Source organism: Dendropsophus ebraccatus, chromosome 7, assembly GCF_027789765.1.
Source record: "Dendropsophus ebraccatus isolate aDenEbr1 chromosome 7, aDenEbr1.pat, whole genome shotgun sequence".
In the NCBI taxonomy this organism is placed as follows: domain Eukaryota; kingdom Metazoa; phylum Chordata; class Amphibia; order Anura; family Hylidae; genus Dendropsophus; species Dendropsophus ebraccatus.
This window is the reverse complement of record NC_091460.1, coordinates 71,561,996-71,587,204: the sequence shown is the minus strand read 5'-3', so window position 1 is coordinate 71,587,204 and position 25,209 is coordinate 71,561,996. Positions and strand designations below refer to the sequence as shown.

At 40.3% G+C, this 25,209-nt stretch overlaps 1 protein-coding gene across 13 annotated transcripts in view; it reads left to right on the top strand.

The window, feature by feature from the left end:
• TENM3 (teneurin transmembrane protein 3) overlaps positions 1 to 25,209 on the top strand; it is a 1,065,662-nt gene that overhangs the window by 1,011,144 nt on the left and 29,309 nt on the right. For all 13 annotated transcript variants that reach the window (XM_069977777.1, XM_069977778.1, XM_069977779.1 and 10 more), the window contains 3 exons: positions 9,965 to 10,197; positions 14,311 to 14,465; positions 15,213 to 16,075. In XM_069977777.1, the coding sequence (XP_069833878.1) occupies positions 9,965 to 10,197; positions 14,311 to 14,465; positions 15,213 to 16,075 (1,251 nt within the window). The remainder of the gene's footprint in view (positions 1 to 9,964; positions 10,198 to 14,310; positions 14,466 to 15,212; positions 16,076 to 25,209) is intronic.

The following is a 25,209-nucleotide window of genomic DNA, read 5'->3' as shown; positions in this document are numbered from 1 at the left end:
AAGACTGTCCTGATTTTAAAGAGAAAGTCCAGGCAATATAATGTCCTGGGAAGCCTCACCCCTGAGCCAGCACCTCTCCCCATTGTCAACATTGTGTTGTTTTTTATTTTATATCTGAATGTGTGTAATTCTATTGCTTACCCTGGGTTGACAATGGATCAGAAGTTTTAACCATATCTCACCTGTGACTATAGCATGACTTTTTATTCAGGCTTCAAGAAGTTCCAGGTCACCTTGCATACAGGACTCTGGCAGAATAGGAGTGATGGTAAGCTCACTTAGCTGGGTGAGGCAATATTAGGGGATATCTTTATGTCCTTGCTGAATTTGTCTGAGTCCCTCAGCAGGGGGGGGGGGGGGGCTGGGTTGTTACTGGCTGGCCTGTGTCTCTGCTGAGGTCCTCAAGTGGGGATTACTGATATGATGGGTGATCTCTGCTGTGGGTCTGATGAGATTATTATGATTAATGATGTTTGGGGGTCTCTGGTGAGGCCAGCATGAGGGTGGGTTATGGTTACTTCTATTAGGAGGTCTCTGCTATCACTGAGCATGCTCTTGGGAAGTATGTTCTTATATGAAGGAGTTACCATTTCTGATAACAGTGAGGGCACTCTGGAGGGTTGGGAATGCATAGAAAAAGTAATCTCTGTCCACATAGCCGACTATCACTGGCAGCAAGCAGAGGTTGTCCTCTTCTATCCCTCTCTCCATTTTCTATGTCATTGCTAGCAAGCAGCTGATACAGGGTTCTATAATATAAAGTGAGCCTGATACTGAGGTCTGGAATATGCTCCCTCTGTTTTGGTCTAACTGTAAAATCCATATAAAAAGGACAATATAGAAAAAATTTACATACTACAAACCACTCCCACAATAGGCCACTCCCCCACAATGCCCACCCATTTAAAGGGGTAGTCCACCCAAAAAAAATTTCTTTCAAATCAACTGGTGCCATAAAGTGCCAGAGATTCGTAATTCACTTCTATTAAAAAATCTTAAGTCTTCCAGTACTTATCAGCTGCTGTGTGTCCAGCAGGAAGTGGTGTTTTCTTTCCTGTCTGACCCAGTGCTCTCTGTTGCCTCCTGTGTCCATGTCAGGAACTGTCCAAAGCAGGAGCAAATCCCCATAGAAAACCTCTCCTGCTCTCCAGACTGGAAATAATACAACTTCCTGTTGGGCATACAGCAGCTGATAAGTACTGGAAGGCTTGAGATTTTTTAATAGAAGTAAATTACAAATCTCTGGCACTTCATGGTAGCAGTTGATTTGAAAGAAAAATTTTTGGGGTGGACTACCCCTTTAAGGTCAATTAAGGTCAGTTTTGCAACAGTCCTCCAGTTGTTGCAAAATTATAATCTCCATCATGCCTACTTTGGCTGTCCAGGCATGATGGGAATTGTGATTTTGCAACAGCTGGAGGAGTACACCTGTAATTTACAAAAAACGTTATAATTGTTGGACAGTTTAAACTTAGCCAAGGCCAGCTATAGGCTGTGTTACACTGGACCTCTAGTTGTGGAAGTGGACCAGCAATTACTGTTAATCACATGGTTTTGGCATGTTAAAAAAAAAAAAAAAAATGTTGGCTTTCCATTCTTCAGCCTGTGTAGTGGGGGAAGGGGCTATGAGTGATTAAAATTAAGGGCCCCCCAAATGATTGTTCACATGACCCAGCCTCCACAACAGCTGAGCCAGCTTATTAAATGAGTGGCTATCTTATTGATCAGTGCTCACATTTATTGTACATAGTATATGTGGTGCACAGTCTGTGAATCAGCTGTGTGGGGCAAATTGTGCCAGATTTCTAGTGTATTTTCAATAGTAAATCTGGGCTATTGTTGTAATTCTGGCACTGCTGTCTTTTCCGGGTTGTTCGGCTCCTATGACAAAGCAGAGCAAAGGAAACAATGATGCTGATGTGAATGAAGCTTTAACTGTAAATAGGATTAAATAATGCAAAAGACAAAGCATGTTAGGCTAAAATAACAATAATAGTAGCCGGACTTCCACTTCCATATGATTATTCTTGCAGCAATTTAATACTAAAAAATGTGCTTGTTTTACTAATTGTTTTAAATAAAGCCCCATGTTGTTTTCGCCTATTAATGAACAATTTTAATAAGCGTTTGCAGCATGCAGACTCCTAGCAGGGATTTGAGTGCCTCTGTAAAGATTCCTTAATAATAATGTTGCACTTAAGTATCCCTGTAAACTAGGGAATATCAAAGCGCTTTGCATCTTTATGCAGTTGCCCATAGCATGATTAGTATCCAGACATAATTGGCCATTTTTATGTCCATTAGAGGCACACAGCTTTAAACCCGCTGCGCCAGACTTTGCCCTCTTGACCTTTTTTAGTTTTGCTAAGGATTTTAGAAGAACCATTTTATGACGTTAAGCAAGTGTCGCTTAGTCAACAAAATAAAAGCTATATTGTATTTACTACCAATGCCGAATCTACAATGTGGTGCAAGTGATTTTAACAAGGTACTCTAAAGCTTAGAGGGATCTTTAATATTGTTCTAGCAAGAATCACAAAATGTGCATTTACCTCCTAAACCTAAAGTTTCTTAAAATTCAGTTTTAATTCTCTCAGCCGTATGCCCAGGCACAGAAATAAGGTAATCACCATTGAACAGTGCATGAGGAAAGAGGAGAGGAAAGGATTAAAGGACAAATATTGATTTAAGCTAATGTCTAGAATGGGTTGCCATAATGGATTCTTTACATATACATGGGTAGTAAATCTTGGCTGCTGCAGTGAGGGTTTTGTTAAAATCCTAAAAACAAGCATAACAAACCCTGCTGAGTAAGTCTGCAAATAAACTTCATTCATCTTTTGCGCTTTGTTGCTTTGTAAGATGTATTGGAGACCCACTTAATATGTTTATTTCAGTTTTATCATTACATTACAATAAGTGCGGATGTTGTATGACAAATATTTATAGTAGTGCCCAGCATGGCAGCCAAAAATGGGCCAATGTCTTTGTCAAGTTAGGTAGTTATTAAGGCAACCCTATCTCACCTGCGCCACTGGCTCTACCTACTGGGAGGATCTGCCTTAAACAGTCCCTACTCTGGGATAAGTGCACAGGAGGGGGAGAGAGGACAAAACATGCCAAAGGGTCAAAACTAGAGATGAGCGAACCTGGAGCATGCTCGAGTTGATCCGAACCCGAACTTTCATCATTTGATTAGCGGTGGCTGCTGAAGTTGGATAAAGCCCTAAGGCTATGTGGAAAACATGGATATAGTCATTGGCTGTATCTATGTTTTCTATACAACCTTAGAGCTTTATCCAAGTTCAGCAGTCCCCGCTAATCAAATGCCGATCTTTCGGGTTCGGATGGACTCGAACCCGAACCCGGTTCGCTCATCTCTAACAGGCACCAATATAAAGAGGTAATCCATGTTATTAACCTTTCCTACCCATGGTTTTATAACTAAGGTGTATCAGCATATATTGGTATAGAAGTATAATCCCAACATGAAGTTAAGTGTTTTTGTTTTGTTAAAAGAAAAAGAAAAGAAAGAAAAAAAAAAAAGGTTAACGTTATCATCAGGTCCAAATCATCAGGTAACAAAGTCAAACACAGGTTGGAAATCAGGATACCAGGAAGGCTGGATACGAACCAGAATACTCTCTAGTGAGGCTGAGAGAGAACAGTCATGGGCCCTTGATGAAATACTCAGAGACTAAGCAAACATGATGGTCAGACACAGCCCTGTATATTTTCTAATGGCTACGTCTGATTCTATGCTCAGCTCAGATCCAATCACTTATATGGGATTGGGCTATAGTAAGCCCCAGTACTGGGCATAGCTGCCACAAAATGTAAAGCACTGTTTCTGGTACACATTGAAGACGGCATAGTACTCATCTGAATGCTGCAGCTCCTTTTATCAGTTTAATGTACAGATGACAGTTGATTGATGACAGATGATTGTGCAGGTGTCCGATCCCCAATATTCTCATATTAACAACCTATCCTATACATAGGCCAGTGTCCTGTGTCCCTCAGTGTCCCTCTGCCATCATCCTCTCCAGCAGCCACAGCCCGCACAGCTCTGGGAGTCGGGTCGTGACATCACCATGTTATCCAGGAAGTGAAGCCTTGAAGCCCTGAAAAGAATTTTTTCCAATATATACACATACCAACCTGAATGCTTTAAATGATAAAATATTAAGATGGAAAATATGTTTTAGACAACATTCCTGGTTGAAACCTCCTTGCATCTTGTTTCTCGCATTAAGGTTATTTACCTAAGACAGTCACAGAAGTATAGCCACATGCAGTGAGCAATATGGTAATAACTTGCTATGCACTTCCTGTGCAGTTCACACTTCTTTATATTATGTAATGGATTTATTTAGAATCTCTTGAACTATTTCTCTCTCCGGTATTAGAAACTGCAAGTGCAGTCGACAAGGTGAACTTTATTATTTATCACCAAGCATAATGCTTACAGCATCCAGTATATATCAGAACGAAATTTCTCATCCCATCTTCCCTTGTTAATAGCAGGATTATTGCTTCCTGCTTTTGGTATGAAGAATGTGTTAATTTATTATAAATGTATTTATTTTTACTAAATCACATGTACTGTGTGAACAGATGTTTAAAGCACGCACAGAGATGCAGATTTATTTTAGTTTTGTATTTGTAAGCTCATCACAAATGGAACTCATTTTTCCGGTGTCCTTAGCAAAATGATAACTTTTATTTGTTCTATAATTGCACAACATAGAAAAAGAAACTGAGACAAAGCTATGAGTCCTACATGTATAACCGCATTACTAGGGCCCTGAGAACCGTCCTTTATATTGATGTCATTACTGAGCGATGTTTTAAATTTTTTTGCTGTTTTTGTTTGATCTTTGCTTTCTTTGTAAAGTTCCTTTTTAAACTTGGAATATTGGGGCCGCATTTAAATATCTTTAATGTAAAATGTATGATTAGAATACGATTTATAAGATATGAAGGCCGAGTAATATTTAATATTCTGTTCAAACGCTTCCAAGATTGCGCAGGGAAAAACAAAAGGTCAATATTAAGGAATATGTGATTAAATTACTGTACGCTGATTTCTAAATCAAAGTATAGCTGAAAAAGTCATGCTAAGACAAAATGAGATGTATCTTGTTTCCGCATTGTTCAGAACCTTTAAAGGAGACCTACCAGGAATTTATTACAGGCTGTTTTGTGTACATAAAAACTCTGAAAAACATCTATAAACATGTCACTTCAGTGCTCAGATATGATTTTCTGAAATGACAGGCCCAAACCCTGAGACTGTACACAGTTTTCCCTCCTGACTTGTGGTGTATGTCATACAGTTTTGTGTGTCTCTAAATCGGCAATCATATTAATGTTCTTATCTATGCTTAAGCATTTTCCAATATATAAGAAAAGTAGGATATAAATTTTGATGTAGATGGCAAGTTAGTTTTTGGAAGAGGTCACTGTCCCCCCAAAACAGCTAACCATTGCAAAAGTCCATTTGGCCCCTATAACAACTCAGCCCAAAAAGTGTACATTTTTAATGTAAACTTTAATAATTTTCAGTTTCAAATATATGTATGTAAGTTACAAATGTAGGTTATGCTGTGTCCCAGTCCCGTGAGGAAACAGTGAAACATGTTTGAGGGGACATTGACCTGGATGTAGTAAATCATTTTCATATTACTGACTTAGTAGAGAGAATAATGTGCTTGGGGATCCAGACGCCAACACACTAATCTAGAAGAAGAATAAACCATGAATGACTACTGCTCAGATTTGATTTTATATGACCGATTTCTCTGTAACTTACATCTATGCATTTTAAATAGAAATTCATAAAGTATACTGTATAGTTTTAATGTACACTTGTGAGGAAAGTCTCAGTTATTTTAGAGGCCAAATGGCCCTAACTATGCACCTTCCATTCAGGGCAAAGACTTCCCACCCAATCTAGCATCCAGCCCTCCCCTGAGTTAGCTATCCACAGATTTGTACTCTTACACTGTACACACTCTTTCTTTGTTGAGGTCAATTGCTGTGCATACTTTTTTAAGAGGGAATAACCACTTTGGAAGTTTACCTAACGACAAGGCACACTGCCCTCTCAGTCCTGTAACTTCAAGTAACCACAGTAAGGCTTCGTGCACACGGAGCAAAATTGGCGGAATTTGTGCACGGAGCCTAATCGTACATTGCAGTTGTGAGCTGGCTTTACATTATGTCACCTAATAACAGGTGTAGATTTCTTTGAAAGCCTGCACTGTGATTTCCTATGGAAATTGGGCTCATCTCTGCTCATTAGCAAAATGAGCCCAAAGAGGAGCAGCGCAATGTCCTGACAACGGGACTGGCATCTGGAGCGGGAGCGGCAGGAGGGGGTAAGTATCAGGCACTCTTTTAAGAGGTAGGGTGGGTTTGGCCCCACTTTTCTGGGTGACAGGTTCCCTAAAATCCATGTGGATAAGTATTTTGATACAGGCTTAAATTGAAAATTTTACAATGAATGTCACAGTTATAGAATTAGGCTTCGTTCCCACTGAGAATGACCATGTTCATTCTTCAGTGCAGACAAAGCAGGAGCACGCGCCTCCCAATAGACTCCCATTATGAGAGGGAGGCTAACGGCATTCCGCGGCAGACAATTTCGCAGCGGAATTCCGCTAGTTTTGCTCAGTGGGAACGAAGCCTTATCGCAGACATGCACATAAAAGTGACATTACTATTATTTCCATGCTAAAAAAATCCACAATGCATTTTCTTAAGGCCACATAGAATTTTCAGCTGTAGGAAGACATTTCGATTGAAGGCAATGTAAAGTGGATTGTCATTCAGAAATTCACCATGATGGACACAGAAGACTGTGTGGATTAAGTCCAAATCATTGTGGATTTTAGCCAAGGCAATATGCCCTTATATACCAGCTCTGATAGACTCTTTTAGAAGACAGACGGTCATGCAAGGGTTTAATGCTTTTTATTGTTATTTTGCTATGATAAATCATACTGGTCCATTTTTTCCTTTTGAACTTTAACTTCTTTGTTCTCAATCAATGGAAGTTTTAATTGTTTATCAATGCTATTTCCCTTTACTCTTCCATTATGCAAATGTAAGACCAACTTCCTGCCCCTGTGACATGTGGGTTACCATGGCCAAAGCTAATCTGAGATCAGGCACCCTAAGGAAACAGCATGCTACTGCTGTCTCAAGATTTCATAGTGCTCCAAACAAGCTGTATGTAGATGGTGCCCTGCTTGACATGCCCGATCACAGCTGCTTAAAAGAAAAAAAATCTACAGTATTCGCTGATTATTCTAAACTAATGGCGTATTTAGCTGGGGCCGCATGAATAAAGATGCATGTTTTAATGAAAATTGCACACCAGGATTAAATGCAAAGCAGAAAAAAAGAACAATGTTAAATTACTCATAGAAAATGACTCTCTTGAATGTGTGTTCTAGCAAATTAGTGACACCGATGTTTACTAAAAGGGCAATTTGAGAGCTGTCTGTCTGTTCTGTGTGCGGCATGTCTGCACCCAGCGCTTACAATGCCGAGCAACACAATGAACAAAAGCATGGCATGCTCCTAGGAACCTGCTCAAAGACACAAACCAAGCATATCATTTTGCTTTAATACCCTCTAATATGTGGGCGCTAGTAAAATCACAGGTATAGGCTGGTGATAATTAAGAAGAAGTATAAAATTGGCACCTTGCAATTAGTGTAGTAAAAGCAACAAAAGTGTGAAATTATACACTCGTCCTTTCTTATAATTGAAATGTTTTACAGTTTCTAGTAAAAAGAAAATGTGACACTGACAGATAATTCATCTATATTTCTTACTATCTAAGTATCCATCATATACCTATTTTTGGATCTATCTGTCCTCTACATATCTCATATGCCCCTCCATGTATATCACATCTACTGACCTATGTATGTCTTGCTATATATTTATCAAGGGAGGTTAGCAAGGGAAATGTGGAGAATGCCACACTGTTAAAAGAGATTTCATAGTCTTTGCAAGTACCTTGAGCAAGGTCAAGATTTTGTCACATCATCAAGACACAATCCAAACTCCAACATCTGCATAACTTGTAAAACCTTTATAGAAGGCTTAATGGCTATTACAAAAGTTCCGTATGTGATTTGCCAGATACCAATAAATTGTGGACCAATGATTTTCATTTTCTATATCTGTCTGACTATGTACGGTATTTATCTTGATAAAATGGCCCAGAGCACCCATTTTACTATTCCTAGCAATAAATATTTCTCTGGTGGCAAAAAAAAAAAACTAACACCACAGTGCAGTAGTCCTGTTCCTATTTCCAACCACTTACTGATTCTCTCAGCACCCCTTCCAGTGGCTGCACTGACTCCCTTAGCACCTCTTCTAATGGTAGCACTGACCCCTCAGCACCCCTTCCAGTGGCCGCACTGACTCCCTTAGCACCTCTTCTAATGGTAGCACTGACCCCCTCAGCACCTTCTCCAGTGGCCACACTGACCCCCTTAGCAACTTTTCTAGTTGCAGCACTGTCGCCTCAGCACCTCTTCTAATGGTAGCACTGACCCCCTCAGCGCCTCTTCTACCTCTTCTAATTGCAGCACTGACCCCATCAGCACCTCTTCCAATGGCAGCACTGACCCCTGAGCACCTTCTCCAGTGGCCACACTGACCCACTCAGCACCTCTTCTAATGGCAGCACTGACCCCTCAGCACCTCTTCTAATGGCAGCACTGACCCCTTCAGCACCTCTTCTAATGGTAGCACTGACCCCCTTAGCACCTCTTCTACCTCTTCTAATTGCAGCACTGACCCCATCAGCACCTCTTCCAATGGCAGCACTGACCCCTGAGCACCTTCTCCAGTGGCCACACTGACCCCCTCAGCACCTCTTCTAATGGCAGCACTGACCCCTCAGCACCTCTTCTAATGGCAGCACTGACCCCTCAGCACCTCTTCTAATGGCAGCACTGACCCCTTCAGCACCTCTCCAGTGACCGCACTGACCTCTCAGCACCTCTTCTTATTGCAACATTGACCTCCTCAGCGCCCCTTGCAGGAGCAGCACTGATGTCCTCAGCACCTTTTCTAATGCCAGTACTAAACCCTCAACACCTCACAGTTTAAGAAGTGCTCTAGACCATCTTTATACAGCTGCAATATTATTGTAATCTAATGAAATATTGGTGGACAGTAAAATAGGGTCAAGTTGCCCAAAGTCACAGATATGAAAGGGAACGGCTAATGTAAACAGTGGCTCTTGACTATCCCTAAATGTCAGAAATTAAGGGAGAGAATGGTACAACATGTTTGCTCTTTTTGCTCTCAAGAAGATACGCCACTGCTAGAAGTGTCTGGCAGCATCTTTCTCCTCTCTTCCCATTCAGAAGGCATGTGCTTTCTTAGCATGCATGTATCAGAAGAGATAGCTATTGAGTACCAACTGCTATCTAAAATGCATTGGTTAGAGCCGTACCACTGGCAGCTAAGGCTTGGATGTATAATACTTGCCCTTTAGGGTAATATAACATGGGTTCACTGGTCAGTGTTGTACTGCTGCATGCACCTACATTATATGAGTGATTGTTATATAATGGGTAGAGGGATGGCATGAGTTATTTTATTTTACCTGTATAGCAGAGAATGTTATACGAAGCCTTACAATCAGTGAATGCAGCCAGTCAGATGGCCATTTCAATGATTCTGCATATTTATGTAAGCTGTCCTTTTTCTTATACCGACATAATGCCAGCAACTGATAAAAGAAACAAAGCAAATATAAAGCTGTATTTGTAGCGTTAATGCAAATAGAACCAATTATCCAGTAGCGTGAAGATTGGAACCCTTTAACCCATGTGTATTCATGTATTGCTTTTCTGTTTAATGTCATTTATACCGTATGCTATGTTCTTTGATTCTCTAATCTTCTTTTCATTGTTTATTTATACAGTAGCAACTTAGCTCATCGCTATTACCTGGCAACTGATCCTGTAACAGGAGATTTGTATGTGTCTGATGCAAACACCCGCAAAATATATCGTCCCAAATCACTTATGGGAGCAAAAGACTTACTTAAGAATGCAGAAGTGATAGCTGGCACAGGGGAACAATGCACTCCTTTTGATGAGGCGCGGTGCGGAGAAGGGGGGAAGGCTGTTGAGGCAACGCTCACCACTCCAAAAGGTGAGGATACTGCTGGAATTTTGCTGTTATATTGTGTAGTGTTTTGGCACTCAGTGAACTATACTCATTATTACACCAAAAACATAAATCTAAAAAAAGCCAGAATAAAATATTCTTATATTTAAAGAGAACCAATCATGGCCGAAATTTAAAAATTTTTTTTTTGCTAATAAGCTGTAAATTCATATTTTATTAATATTTGTAATTGGAATTATTTCATTTTACTCCCGTGATTTTACAATATACACATTCTCTTTTCCTGTCTCGCGCCGGCTCTTTTTAAAAGAGCCGGCGCGAGACAGGAAGCTCTCGGCATGCCGAGCGGCGGGAAGGGCTCCCATGAGCCTTTGCCGCCGCTCTGTAAATACACAGTGATCCCAGCGCTATCCCGCTGGTGTCTAGTGGGTCGGATCTCCCCCCCGCGATGCGATCGCGGGGGGGAGATCCGTTCTTCTGCCCGTGCCGGGCCTCAGCGTCGGAATGACGCTGATCCCGGCTCGGCAATAGATTGCTATGGCCTGCAGCAGGCCATAGCAATCTATGACCAATCTAATCGATCTTTGCTGTGTATATACACAGCATTGATCTCTATGAGAGATCAGTGCTATGTATATACAAGCCCCCCAGGGGGGCTTCTAGTCCATGTAAAAAAAAAAGGAAAAAAGGGTTTTTATTAATAAAAAATCCCCTCCCCTAATAAAAGTCCAAATCACCCCCCTTTTCCCATTTTATAAATATAAATTAATAAATAAACAAATAAATAAACATATTTAGTATCGCCGCACACGTAATCGCCCGAACTATTAATTAATCACATTCCTGATCTCGTACGGTAAACGGCGTCAGCGCAAAAAATTCCAAAGTGCAAAATTGCGCATTTTTGGTCGCATCAAATCCAGAAAAAATGTAATAAAAAGTGATCAAAAAGTCGTATATGCGCAATCAAGGTACCGATAGAAAGATCAAATCATGGCGCAAAAAATGACACCTCACACAGCCCCATAGACCAAAGGATAAAAACGCTATAAGCCTGGGAATGGAGCGATTTTAAGGAACGTGTATTTGTTAACAATGTTTTGATCTTTTTAAAAGCCATCCGATACAATAAAAGTTATACATGTTATATATCATAGTAATCGTAACGACTTGAGGAACATGCATAACAAATCAGTTTTACCATAGGGCGAACGGCGTAAATGCAAAACTCCCCGAAATCAAAACAAATTCGTTTTTGTTTTCAATTTGACAGCGCAAATTATTTTTTTCCGGTTTCGCAGCATATGTTATGGAAAAATAATGCCTGTCATTGCAAAGTACAATTGGTTTAGCAAAAAATAAGCGCTCATATAAGTCTCTCGGTGAAAAAATGCAAGCGCTATGGACTTTTAAACATAAAATGGAATAAGCAAAAGCGCAAAAACGAAAATTGGCTTTGACCTTAACCCTTTGAGGACCAGGCCCAAAATGACCCAGTGGACCGCGCAAATTTTGATCTTAGTGCTTTCGTTTTTCCCTCCTCCCCTTCTAAGAGCTCTAGCACTCTCAGTTTTCTATCTACAAGCCATGTAAGTGCTTGTTTTTTACAGGAATAGTTGTACTTTGTAATGGCGTCATTCATTTTACCATAACACGCATGATGGAATTCCAAATATATTATTTATGGAGATATAAATAGGTGAAATCGTAAGAAAGAATGCAAAATGGTAACGTTTGGGGGGTTCCTGTGTCTACGTAATGAACTATATGGTAACAGCGACATGATACTATTATTCTATAGGTCAGTCCGAACACAACCATATGCAGGTTACACAGATTCTCTAATGTTATATATATTTATTGTGACGCTTGTGACGCTTGTGACGCCTATTGTGACGCTTATAACGGTTTTATTTTTTCACCTACTGGGCTGTATGGGGTGTCATTTTTTCCGCCATGATCTCTAGTTTTTATTAATACCATATTTGTGAAGATCGGACGTTTTGATCACTTTTTATTGATTTTTTTTAATATATAATGTAACATAAAATCGGTAATCTGCGCACTTTTTCCCCTCTTTTCGTGTACGCCGTTTACCGGTCGCAATGACGCTTGTTATATTTTAATAGATCGGACAATTACGCACGCTACGGTATATTATATGTTTATCTATTTATTCATTTTTATATGTTTTATTTATATAATGGGAAAGGGGGGTGATTTAGACTTTTATTGGGGGAGGGGCTTTGGGGTAGTGTGTTAGTGTTTTGAACTTTTTTTTTTTTACACATTTGAAGTCCCTTTGGGGGACTTTTACATACATTACTTTGATTTATACACTGATGAATGCTATGCCATAGGCATAGCATTGATCAGTGTTATCGGCGCTCTGCTCATTGAGCCTGCCTGTGCAGGCTCAGTGTAGCAGATCGCCGATTGGACCGCATGGAGGCAGGTAAGAGACCTCCAGCAGTCCGTTTCAACGATCGGGACCCCCGCAGTCACACTGCGGGGGTCCCGATCGGTAAGTGACAGGGGACTCCCCCTGTCACTTACACTTAAACGCTGCGGTCGCGCCGCGATCGCGGCGTTTAAGGGGTTAATGACACGCGGCAGCGCGATCGCTGCAGCGTGTCATTACCGGTGAGGTCCCGGCTGCTCACTGCAGCCGGCCCCCACCTGCTGTGAAGCGCGCTCCGCTCCGGCGCGCGCTTCATAGCGGGAATAACACCCATGACGTAAGGTTACGTCATGGGTCGTCTGGGGACAGACTTCCATGACGTAACCCTACGTCCAGGGTCGTCTAGGGGTTAAGGGGTTAAAAGCGTAACTGTCATGTTTGTTTTTTTATTGCAGAAATCAGTAGTATAAGCGATTTTAAGAAACTCTGTAATAGATTTCATCAGCCAAAAAAGCCTCCTTCTGTACTCAAGAAGCAATCTCCCCCCCTCCCCCCCTGACTTCTTATCTGTGCATTATCAGGCAAACACGTCTTCATTACAGAGAAGCCAGTGAAGACGGGTTCTGCTCTCTCCATTGTAAGCCTATGAAGGGGGGAGGGGCTGAGGGAGATGAGGGAGCAGGAAGAGGTGACATGAAGGTCATCTGTTTGTAGACTCTCTGGGCACCTAAAACGCTAAATTCAGGTGTCAGAAAGGTCAGTGCTTATCTATGAACTTACTGAGAGAAGATTGCAGGGTGTTGTGCTGTGCAGAAATCCTCCGTGCTCAGTCACTCCTAACAGCACCTCCCCTCTCCATAGCCACATAATGGAGACAGAAATCCTGATTCATTTGATGTGAGGGGGGAGGCTGGGAGATTGCTTTTTCAGTCCAGAAGGAAACTCTTTTAGTACATAAAACCTATTACAGAGTTTCTTAAAATCGCTTGTACTGTTGATATTTAATGTTTTCGGAAAAATGACCCTGAAATGACAGTTACGCTTTAAAATTACCCCCCGGCTCGGAGTACCCCCTTAACAGCCTCATATTTCCATAGAACCTTTCTCAATAAATCTTCAACATGCAAAAACAAAAGTTGTGCACCGATGACAGCTCGATGTTATGTCAGGAAGGGTTTAGAATATTTTTTTCCATATTTTCAGGCAACTAGGTGTATAGGCAATATTCATGATGAGCATCTTTCTATGGAAATCCAAATTAAAATATAAAGGTTTCCCAATGTGTCGCTTAACTGCATGTGTGATACTAGGTCCCCAGATTTTGGTTTAATATCCGCTCATCTGTTCCTGCATACATTGTAGTAGTCTCATTATCCAGGATATTATTAATACATACTTTGGCAACTTCTATACAGTAATGATCAATAAAGTTTTCGATTCTGTGTCAAAAAAATATTTTGTTTCAAACATCCCAATCTAAATAAGTGGACCCTGATTTTCAGTTGTAGAAATTTCTACATTAAATCTACTACGTGTAAATATACCTTTAGTGGACTGGGTAACAGAAATGTGTTTGTTATCATGACTGCTACAGTCTATATCTTATGTGACATTTGCCATATACCATTTTTAATAACTATTTTATTCTTATCTCATGCTGTAATGCTTTGTCGACTCTGACAGCAATGTATTTCTGTGTTATATGTGGTCCTGACCCATTCTCTCCTTGTATAAAGGAATTGCTGTGGATAAGAATGGATTAATCTACTTTGTGGATGGAAAGGTCATCCGAAAAGTAGATCAAAATGGAATCATATCAACATTACTGGGATCAAATGACCTGACCTCAGCACGGCCTCTGACCTGTGACACAAGCATGCATATCAGCGAGGTACAATACTATAATGATTGTATAGTAAGCCATTGTGAATGCAATGAATTTGTTTATCTAGCGCCACACTTCTACAGCTATTTAATAGTATTCTAAGCTTATGTGAATTTGTTGCCTAGTATGTATGGGCTAGGTTAACACATCGTCTTTTTTTGGTTGTTTGGCTGTCTATTTGAACATACATCATTTTAAGATCCAATGGTGTCTGTTATTTTGCAATGACGTCCATGATTTCAAAATAGCGTACGTATTTTTGGCCTCAAATTGACGGACGTCCAAAATACAGCCAAAAGAAGACAGTGTCTGAACCTAGCCACAGGCTATTACTATGTTATGTATGCAGTAACTGTTTAAGATCCATGATTAGTTTATCAAGGATCTAGGATCTCTTCCAAAAACTGCATTTGCCTGATATTGCATCTCATCTCTGTTGAAGTAGATGGGGCTATATTACAAACAACCTGACAAGTGGCTGCTGTTTGGGAAGCAAGCAACCATGTTTTTCTATTTCTGGACAGTTGTTGTCCTTATATAGTTTTGAGATGTGTCTGTCCCCATTGGCAACCCAAATTAAGCTGTAGATAATCTATATGTGTGGTGGTGCACTGGCCACATATGAATGGAATACATAGACAAAATAATGTATATGATATTTAATTTATAATCTTCAGAAAATGTTTTGTTTTTTTTTTGTGTTTTTTCCCAAATAAATACAACTTGCAACACCTGCCACTTTGCATTCAACAGGTAAGATTGGAATGGCCCACAGATTTGGCCATTAATCCAATGGACAACTCCATCTATGTATTGGACAACAATGTAGTATTACAAATCACTGAAAACCGTCAGGTCCGCATTGCTGCAGGGAGGCCAATGTACTGCCAAGTTCCAGGTGTTGGAAAATATGCAGTTCAAGCAATACTAGAATCAGCTACAGCTATAGCTGTATCCTACAGCGGAGTGCTTTTCATCACAGAAACTGATGAAAAGAAGGTTAATCGAATTCGTCAGGTTACAACTGATGGAGAGATATCCTTGGTCGCGGGTATACCATCCGAGTGTGACTGCAAAAATGATGCTAACTGTGACTGCTACCAAAATGGAGATGGTTATGCAAAAGATGCCAAATTAAGTGCCCCATCATCACTTGCTGCCTCCCCAGATGGCACCTTATACATCGCAGATCTGGGCAATATTAGAATCCGTGCTGTCTCCAAAAACAAGCCTGTGCTTAGTTCTAGTAACTATTATGAAGTTGCATCCCCGATTGAGCAAGAACTTTATATTTTTGATGTCAATGGCACCCATCAATATACAATGAGCTTAATCACTGGAGACTATTTATATAACTTTAGCTACAGCAATGAAAATGATATAACAGCAGTAACTGACAGCAATGGAAATACCCTCCGGATCAGAAGAGATCCAAACCGCATGCCAGTGAGAATTGTTGCACCTGACAATCAAGTAATCTGGTTGACAATTGGGACCAATGGCTGTCTAAAGAGCATGACTGCCCAGGGGCAAGAACTGGTATTATTTACCTACCATGGCAACAGTGGACTCCTTGCAACAAAAAGTGATGAAACTGGATGGACAACCTTCTTTGAGTAAGTAACTACTCTAGCAATATTATTATATTTTATTATTAAACATCTTTAGGATATGTTCACACATAGTATTTCCATCAGCCTTTCGGTCAGTGTTTTTTCAAACAAAAATACTGACCAAAGGACCGGTTATAAAAAATACTGACCAAAAGACTGACAGAAATACTATGTGTGAACATAGCCTTATATTGTCCCTATATAAACATAGGCATTTCTCAATGGTCAGTGCAATGTGGTACTTTTATTGAAACTTGCTCTGTTTACCCCAGTGTTGGGATAGGCTATTTGTTCTTACAATTTTGAATTGAGATAGATAAAAGACCCTGAAGAAGGATTTTTAGTTGTTGCCCTTCATTTCATTCCCTTAGACCCATATGATGAACCTTAAAGGGAAACTCCAGGTAGAGGTAAAAGATAATAAACCTGCTTAAGAAGTATATAGCCTTGCTTACCTGTCTTACCCAATTTTGAAACTACCAGAAATCCATTTGCTTTGTTTGTTTGTTTTTTAGTTGTGTGGCTGTACTTCCTGGTTGAGCAGTTGTACACAGGACTACAGGTTCCAGAATGCATTGCTTTATCTCAGCTGTTCATCACAATCCTCCACCCTGCCCATTCCCCGCCCACATCTGTTGCAAACATCTAGGCCAGTCATGTCAAACTCTGGCCCGCGGACCAAATCTGGCCCTCGGTGCCATTATTTTTGGCCCGCCAGGCAATTCAGAGTTTTAATTACATCTGGCCTGCCATGGCTACTATATGAGACTACTGGGGAGGGCTGGCTATTATATACTATCATATACTATGGGGAAGGGCTGGCTACTTAATAAGAGACTATGGGGGAGGGCCGGCTACTATATAATAGACTATAGGGGAGGGCTGGCTACTATATAAGAGATTAAGAGGGAGGACTGGCTACTATATAAGAGACTATTGGGGGGGCTGGCTACTATATGGGACTATGGGGGAGGGCTAGCTTCTATATCGGACTATGGGGGAAAGCTGGCTACGATATGGGATTATTGGAGAGGGCTGGCTACTATAAAGGAGACTATTGGGGAGGGCTGGCTACTATATGGGACACTTGGGGGGCTTGCTACTATATAAAACTATGGGGGAGGGCTGGCTACTATATGAGACTATTGGGGAGGGCTGGCTACTATATGACACTATGGGGGAGGACTGGCTACTATATGAGACTATTGGGGAGGGCTGGCTACTATATGAGACTATTGGGAAGAGCTGGCTACTATATGGGACACTTGGGGAGTTGGCTACTATTTGGGCACTATTGGGGGGATTGGCTATTATATGGGTTGGGGTTTAATCATGTCATAGTAATTAACATGTCATTTATCATAGTGCACGGGGTTGGGAGACGCACACTACTGACAGTGCCAGCACTGCTGTATTCGCGCTTCAATTATTATCAAGGTTGGCCCACGACTTTGTCCAATTTTTTACATTTTGTCCCACTGTGTATTTGAGTTTGACACCCCGGATCTAGGCTGTGTTCACACATTGCAGTTTCATTGTGCTACTGAATTATGTGCAGTACTTTGTCATTTCATTGTGGTCCGACCCACACAGCACACTGTTACTACTAGAGATGAGCGAACCTCGAGCATGCTCGAGTCCTTCCGAACCCGAACGTTCAGCATTTGATTAGCGGTGGCTGCTGAATTTGGATAAAGCCCTAAGGCTATGTGGAAAACATGGATATAGTCATTGGCTGTATCCATGTTTTCCAGAGAACCTTAGAGCTTTATCCAAGTTCAGCAGCCCCAGCTAATCAAATACCGAACGTTCGGGTTTGGATGGACTCGAACCCGAACCCGGTTCGCTCATCTCTAGTTACTACCTGTAACGTCGATATTGGCATAAAGTAAAGAACTTTTTAAATTTAATTTATTTATTTTTTCTTTTCATGTCCACGCACATATTATGATTGAACATCTTTTGTCTTTGCCCTTGAGCCCCACAATAAAGACTTTATCCGATGTTATCTTATATGGGAGGTTATGCCTCCTATTTTGGCCAGGTGGGATTGGCAGTGCCAGGTCTGATCCTCTGTGCCATTTAGCATCATTTAATTGTGTTACTGCATCATTTCTGTGAAGACGCTGCAGTACTGCTGTGAAACTCCATCATGTGTGGCTCTGACTCTGTACACCATGTTTACAACTTGCCCAAGCAGCTGATCAGCAGGGTGTCAAGTGTCATCACCCAATAATTAGCTATTAATGGCTTTTCCTGAGCCCAGGCCATCTCGAAACTTTCAGGGACAAAGCAAATTACATTAATGATAACTGAAAATGCCACATAGTTTCCTTTCATTTAAGCAAGCAGATACGTTTCTCCTTACACTGTGTACTTCTTCCCAGTGTCCACTCTAAATCTTTAACCTCAATATTTATTAAAAGGTCTCCTACTGCCTCTGTTAGGTTGCATGTCTTAAGGACCTTTTACAGTTAAAGTGGTAAACTAGTAATAGACCAGGAGGTTCTGTGTGGTCTACCAAAAATATTGGGCACAATCTGTGTATGTAGCAGGGAGAAGGATATACCCAATGTACAAAATACTAATATTTTACAAACACACCAAAAAGTAGAACTGACTGCAATGCATTTTTGCTATGGTTTTGCCAATATAACATCTATATAACACTACATGGTTGTATTCACTTGAGTTAATGGGGGTCCAACAATAACCCTAAAGTACTACTACTGCAATAATAATAATAATAATAATAATTATTATTATTATTATTATTTATTTTTATTATTATTATTATTTATAGTGTTAATACGTATCATAACACAAATAAAATACAATGAGCGTGAACATGTGAGGGAGAAAATTCTCTATTTACCTTTTCTCTTAGGGTGGAAATGTTGACCATATAGCAGGTCATGTGTGTAAATAAATACATAAAATAAAATAAATTACTATACTCATTTTCCATGGATAGGTATTGTTGTGGCTTTACCATTATACAAGATTTAAAATTAGGGTTCCTCCCTTCCTAAGTAGACAAAAATAATTCTCTTTCTAGCATGACAGTATTTAATCAATAAAATAATGACTCAATAATAGCATCAAAAGCAAGATGGGAGAAATCAGCGGCACCTTTTTAAATGATAATTTACTACTTTATCTCTATTGGATTTCAAAAGCAGAAAAAGTGACTCCATCCATGAAAATGACATAATTGGAAATAGCAGGGGGTTACGTAAACATATGTGGCATTATAAACTGGAATGGAATTGATTTTTCTGATTCTGTGTCTGCTTACTTTACTATCAATAATGGGAAAGATGGAATTCCTTAATGAATGATAGCTTTAACAAAAGTAATTATGGGTTTTTTTTTTGTTTTTTTTTTGCTATAACCTTTATTTGTAGTCTGTTGTATTCAAAGAAAAATCCCAAAGATTTAGTCATTACTTAATAGATAAAAAGAAAAAAATGCTAGCGAATCATCCAAAAATTTATTTTATTCTCTATTACCTAGTAGAACCATTTATTTCGTGTGGGCATCAAAGTTTGTGCCTCAAATCTTCACATGGCGTATGAGACCGGCCATTCCGTGAATCGACCGGGTCACGGAGCGGACGGTCTCTAAAAAGATCATCCCGGCCGATACTGCAGTACCGGCTGGATGATCTTTATGGCCGCAGAGTTCTGATGCGGGCGCATCAGCGCACGCCCGCATCAGGACTTCCCACTGCACACTACGAAGCAAGTGGCCGGAGCCACTCGTTTCATAGTGTGCACTGACATGGTTTTCTACAGCCGCTATTCAATGATTAGCGGCCGCAGAAAACTGACATGTCAGTTCTTTGCCGCACCGCTTGGGATCCCAGCCGAAGTGTATACTACGTGTATACGCTCTGGCTGGGATCCCATAGAAAAACATGCAGGGTGTCATGACGTACAAAGTACGGCCGTTGTTGCAGATTGCAACAACGGCTGTACTTTTACGCTCTGTAAACATAACCTTAGCTAGGCTTTTTTTAAAAAAAAAAACTTATTCTAGTATGATAAATTACATTTTAGGATTGTAGGAACCTAATATGTAGTTTTTCTCACTAATAGTTTTATTGCTTATAGCAAACATATTGATATGCAATAATTTCTCAAGGTGCCCATTGTGCCTTTGCTGGTCCTAAACTATACAGCAGCCAATATGAACAGGATACCTTGAACTTTAGAATACCCTCCTGGAAAAAAATTGTGTGTGAATATTAAGCCATATCTGTGCTGTGCTAATATGTATGACTTTCCCAATCCTGTTTAGGCCAGTGTCACACGTAACGGATCCGCATCTGTAAGCGACAGCTCCCTCCCGCTGGAGGGTTAAGGGGGCTGTCACTTACATACTCGAAAGGGGTTGTCAATACTGCATCGAGAATGTATTCTCATTGAAAATGACACGCAAATGAACCACAGCGGATTTCACTGCAAATTTACAGCATGAAATCCGCTGCAGATGCATTACGTGTGAAACTGGCCTTATTTTCTTTTGTGGAAAAGTCATCATGGCCCTACATAAAAAGAAGCAATGCTACCAACCATTGTGTTGGGGTAATGCTTTAAATAGTAACTACTTATAATGCACAGGAGTCCAGTCTTTTGTCAGCCATACTATAGGACTAGAGCGAATCATTTAATGCCAGTTTCACCTGATAGTAAAAGCTAAAATATTTATTACAATTGTGTAAAATGGCATTGGTCTCCTGCACTGACATTATATTCTTTTTACATTTACATCAATGAAAGGTCAATCAGAAAGTAACTTAGTAATTAGAGATGAATAGATAAAGTTATATCAGCATATTTTAAAAAAATCATGATCTTCTTCACTTTATAAATTGCACAAAACCATGAGGCTAAGGCCACCAGGAACCAAAGCAAGATCAGTCTATTACCGAGAAATGTAGCCTTCAGAAATAACAATAATAAAAAAAAATGTGAAACTCCATGGTTAAACAATAAACTGCTTGCTGATGCCTCCCTTATGCAGATCCTGTACGAGGCCAAGCTGGCTATGGTTTTATAAAGGGAAGTATTAATATTATTGTGTTATTGTGTTAACATTATTTTTATAAAAAAAAGGAAAGAAAGTGAAGGTAAGAAAAAAGCCATTGACACCCCCCACCCCCCCTCAAATAAATGCCGGCAATATGCTACAGACCAAAATGCTTTGTATGAAATGCTTCTTATATCTCAGCTACAGAGGTTAGTGATAATAAATACCAACAAGGACATCATGAAGACACAACATAAAATAATGTGGTGTGTGAATCCAGTGTAACCTGACCATATTTAACAATTTCCTTATATCCTGTAGTTGTTAATGGAGAGTGGATGACATACGGGCCAATCTATGAAAGTCTCAAAAGTCTCATAATAATGATTCTTTTAGTAATTTATACATATAGCACAAAAATTTATTTTGGAGTGTGGAAGGTACCCAGAGGAAACCCATACAAACACAGGGAGAACATACAGATGTTGCCCTCAGTTGGATTTGAACCCAGAACTTCAGTGCTGCAATGTAAGAGAGCTAGCCATTGAGCAGCCGATACTGCCCTATCACTGAGAAACCCCAGCGGAATTATCTAATCAATGTTGCTTCAGGGGATTCAAAATCATGGAAAACTTTAAACTGTGCCTATGGAATTTGTACAGTGGCCCCTTTATTTGGTGAACTAATGGGGATATAGGGGACCATAAAAATGGTAAAAATACAGCATTGTATATAGCCCAGAAATGTTCACATGACGTTTAAAAAGACACCTAGTTTTGCCGCAATTTAATTCTCTTCAATGCAATGTGAATAATGCTATCAATGCGCTTCATTTTGCAAAGTGAATTCACAGCGATTCGTTAACAAAATTCCCTAAACATGGCAGCTAAATTGGTGGCTGCACATGTTAGCTTACAGTACTGTCTTTTGGTGAAAGCAAGGAATTACCCATAATTCCTTGCACCCATACAATCATCTGCAAGCCCCACTGTGATGTCAGCACCTCCCCCTGACCTTCTATATAAGGTGATTGGCAGCCGGCTGGAGGTGGGCAGTCGGCTGTATGTGTAGTGGAGAGCAGGTTGCAGCAGGCAGTTAGTGCACAGCAGGGAGAGACATTCAGAGACATAAGGACAGAAAGGAGATAAGTAGATTGTGGGTGGTTTTCTGTGGAAGCTGGGAACTCAGTGTCCTGTATCACAAGTTACTAAGTTACTGGGTGCTCTTTTTTGCATTATACCAAGTCACTGGGTGCTGGCTGGGCATTATACTAAGTCACTGGGTGCTGACATGGCATTATAACAATTCTCTGGGTGGGAACTATACCAAGTCACTGGGTGTTGGCTGGACATTATAACAATTCTCTGGGTGGGAACTATACCAAGTCACTGGGTGCTGGCTGGACATTATAACAATTCTCTAGGTGGGAACTATAACAAGTCACTGGGTGCTGGCTGGACATTATAATAATTCTTTGGGTGGGAACTATACCAAGTCACTGGGTGCTGGCTGGACATTATAACAATTCTCTAGGTGGGAACTATACCAAGTCACTGGGTGCTGGCTGGACATTATAACAATTCTCTAGGTGGGAACTATAACAAGTCACTGGGTGCTGGCTGGACATTATAATAATTCTTTGGGTGGGAACTATACCAAGTCACTGGGTGCTGGCTGGACATTATAACAATTCTCTGGGTGGGAACTATACCAAGTCACTGGGTGCTGGTTGGACATTATAACAATTTTCTGGGTGCGAACTATACCAAGTCACTGGGTGCCGGCTGGACATTATAACAATTCTCTGGGTGGGAACTATACCAAGTCACTGGGTGCTGACATGACATTATAACAATTCTCTAGGTGGGAACTATAACAAGTCACTGGGTGCTGGCTGGACATTATAATAATTCTCTGGGTGGGAACTATACCAAGTCACTGGGTGCTGGCTGGACATTATAACAATTCTCTAGGTGGGAACTATACCAAGTCACTGGGTGCTGGCTGGACATTATAATAATTCTCTTGGTGGGAACTATACCAAGTCACTGGGTGCTGGCTGGACATTATAACAATTCTCTAGGTGGGAACTATACCAAGTCACTGGGTGCTGGCTGGACATTATAATAATTCTCTTGGTGGGAACTATACCAAGTCACTGGGTGCTGGTTGGACATTATAACAATTTTCTGGGTGCGAACTATACCAAGTCACTGGGTGCCGGCTGGACATTATAACAATTCTCTGGGTGGGAACTATACCAAGTCACTGGGTGCTGGCTGGACATTATAACAATTCTCTAGGTGGGAACTATAACAAGTCACTGGGTGCTGGCTGGGCATTATACAAATTTTCTGGGTGGGCACTATACCAAGTCAATATGTTTGCATTATAACAAGTCACTGGGTGCTGACTGGGCATTATACCAATTCTCTGGCTGGACATTATTCCAAGTCACTGGGTGCTGGCTGGGCATTATACCAGGTCACTGGGTGCTGGCTGGGCATTATACCTAGTCAATGGGTGTGCATTATTCGGTGTTGCGAAAAAATTTACTATTATCAGTCAGTGGGTGCTGTGAATTCAGTGTCCATTCCAAACAGTCTGTGGGTGCAGTGCTTGAAGTTAGCCCAGTGACCCTGCGCAGTGGAGTTCCTGCTTTGTCAGATTACTGGATAGTCGGTTCATGTAAATCTTAAATGTACTGTCTTGAAAAACACATGTGACAAAAATACTATAAAAACACATTCAAATCCCCATCAAACCTCTTCAAACCTTTATACAATAAAGAATTCAACCTCCATTCCCAGTGCCCCTCCACCCCCCAATTTATTTACATCCGTGACTGTGCGATGGTATGTGAGTGGCATGAAAGTCCCGATTCTTTCTTACAGGCAATTGGGTGGTGGCGTTCCATGTGCTGCCGCATAGAAGTTTATGATCACAGGTGCCACAAATAGCATCATGTCTTTTTTTACACCGCCGACAAAGAAAAGCTGCCACACCACTGACTGCAGTAGGAGGTTCTTTGTAGCAGGCTAGACTGTTGTTGAGCTCTGCCGGTGCCTTGGGGTATTTTTTTTTTTTTTTTAATTTTCATTTTCCTATTTTGGACACTGTAACAACATCATCTGTTGAAAAAAAATGGCTACTCAATGTCATAGTCCCAGTATTGTAGCTACTATAGTTTGCCTGTTTTAATAAGATTTGTGTGCATTCGATTAACAAATATTATCGAATCCGACCCAAAATTTGCGAACCTCGTGAAATGAATTTTCAGCTGCTTCGCTCATCTCTAATCATGACAATTATTTTCGGACGTCTTTTGCAAGCATCGGACATTATTTTTTAGTTGTTCACACACAGTCTTTCTTTTTTTACTGTCCTTTGACCGTTTTTACTATTAAATTCAATGGACTTTTCAATTAAAGACACGCCCGAAGGCCAATAAGTAACCCAAACTAGAATAATGTACCAACAGCAGTCATTGCAAACAGCAAAATGATGGACGTCATTTTTTTCCTTTCAAAAACAGAGAGGAAAAAACGTAGTGTGAACATAGCCTTCATCTTTAACCAGGAGTACACTGTGACAGCAGTGTACAGAGAGGGTTAACTTATAGTATGTAATCTAAAAAAGTTTATGCTCTTTGGATGATTGTGATGCCTATATGCATGTGTGACATACTAATACAATAGTTTTTGCCATAGACCTATTAAATGTGTGGCTAGCTAAGGCATTCAGCAGTGTAATTGTCCTACTTTGTCATGTAGACATAATGGGAAGGACTCCTGTGACCTTGACCTGCTGCTGTAATAAGTGAAGCAATGTAATATCTGGAAGTAACATTGGCCATCCTGAATTCACTTTTCTATTACCTTGTAAAATCTGTCACATCCCTGTGAAATGTTTTACCAAAAGGAGCTAAAAGAAAAGCTTAACACGTCTGTATCTTAAATAATATTACAAGCGTAATACCATCTTTCTATAAAGAAGCCAGCGCTAAGTGGATATTGTTATTTAAAATGATGATGATGATGATGATGATTATGATGAGGATGTTGGTGTTATTACTTAATAATAATAATAATAATAATAATAAT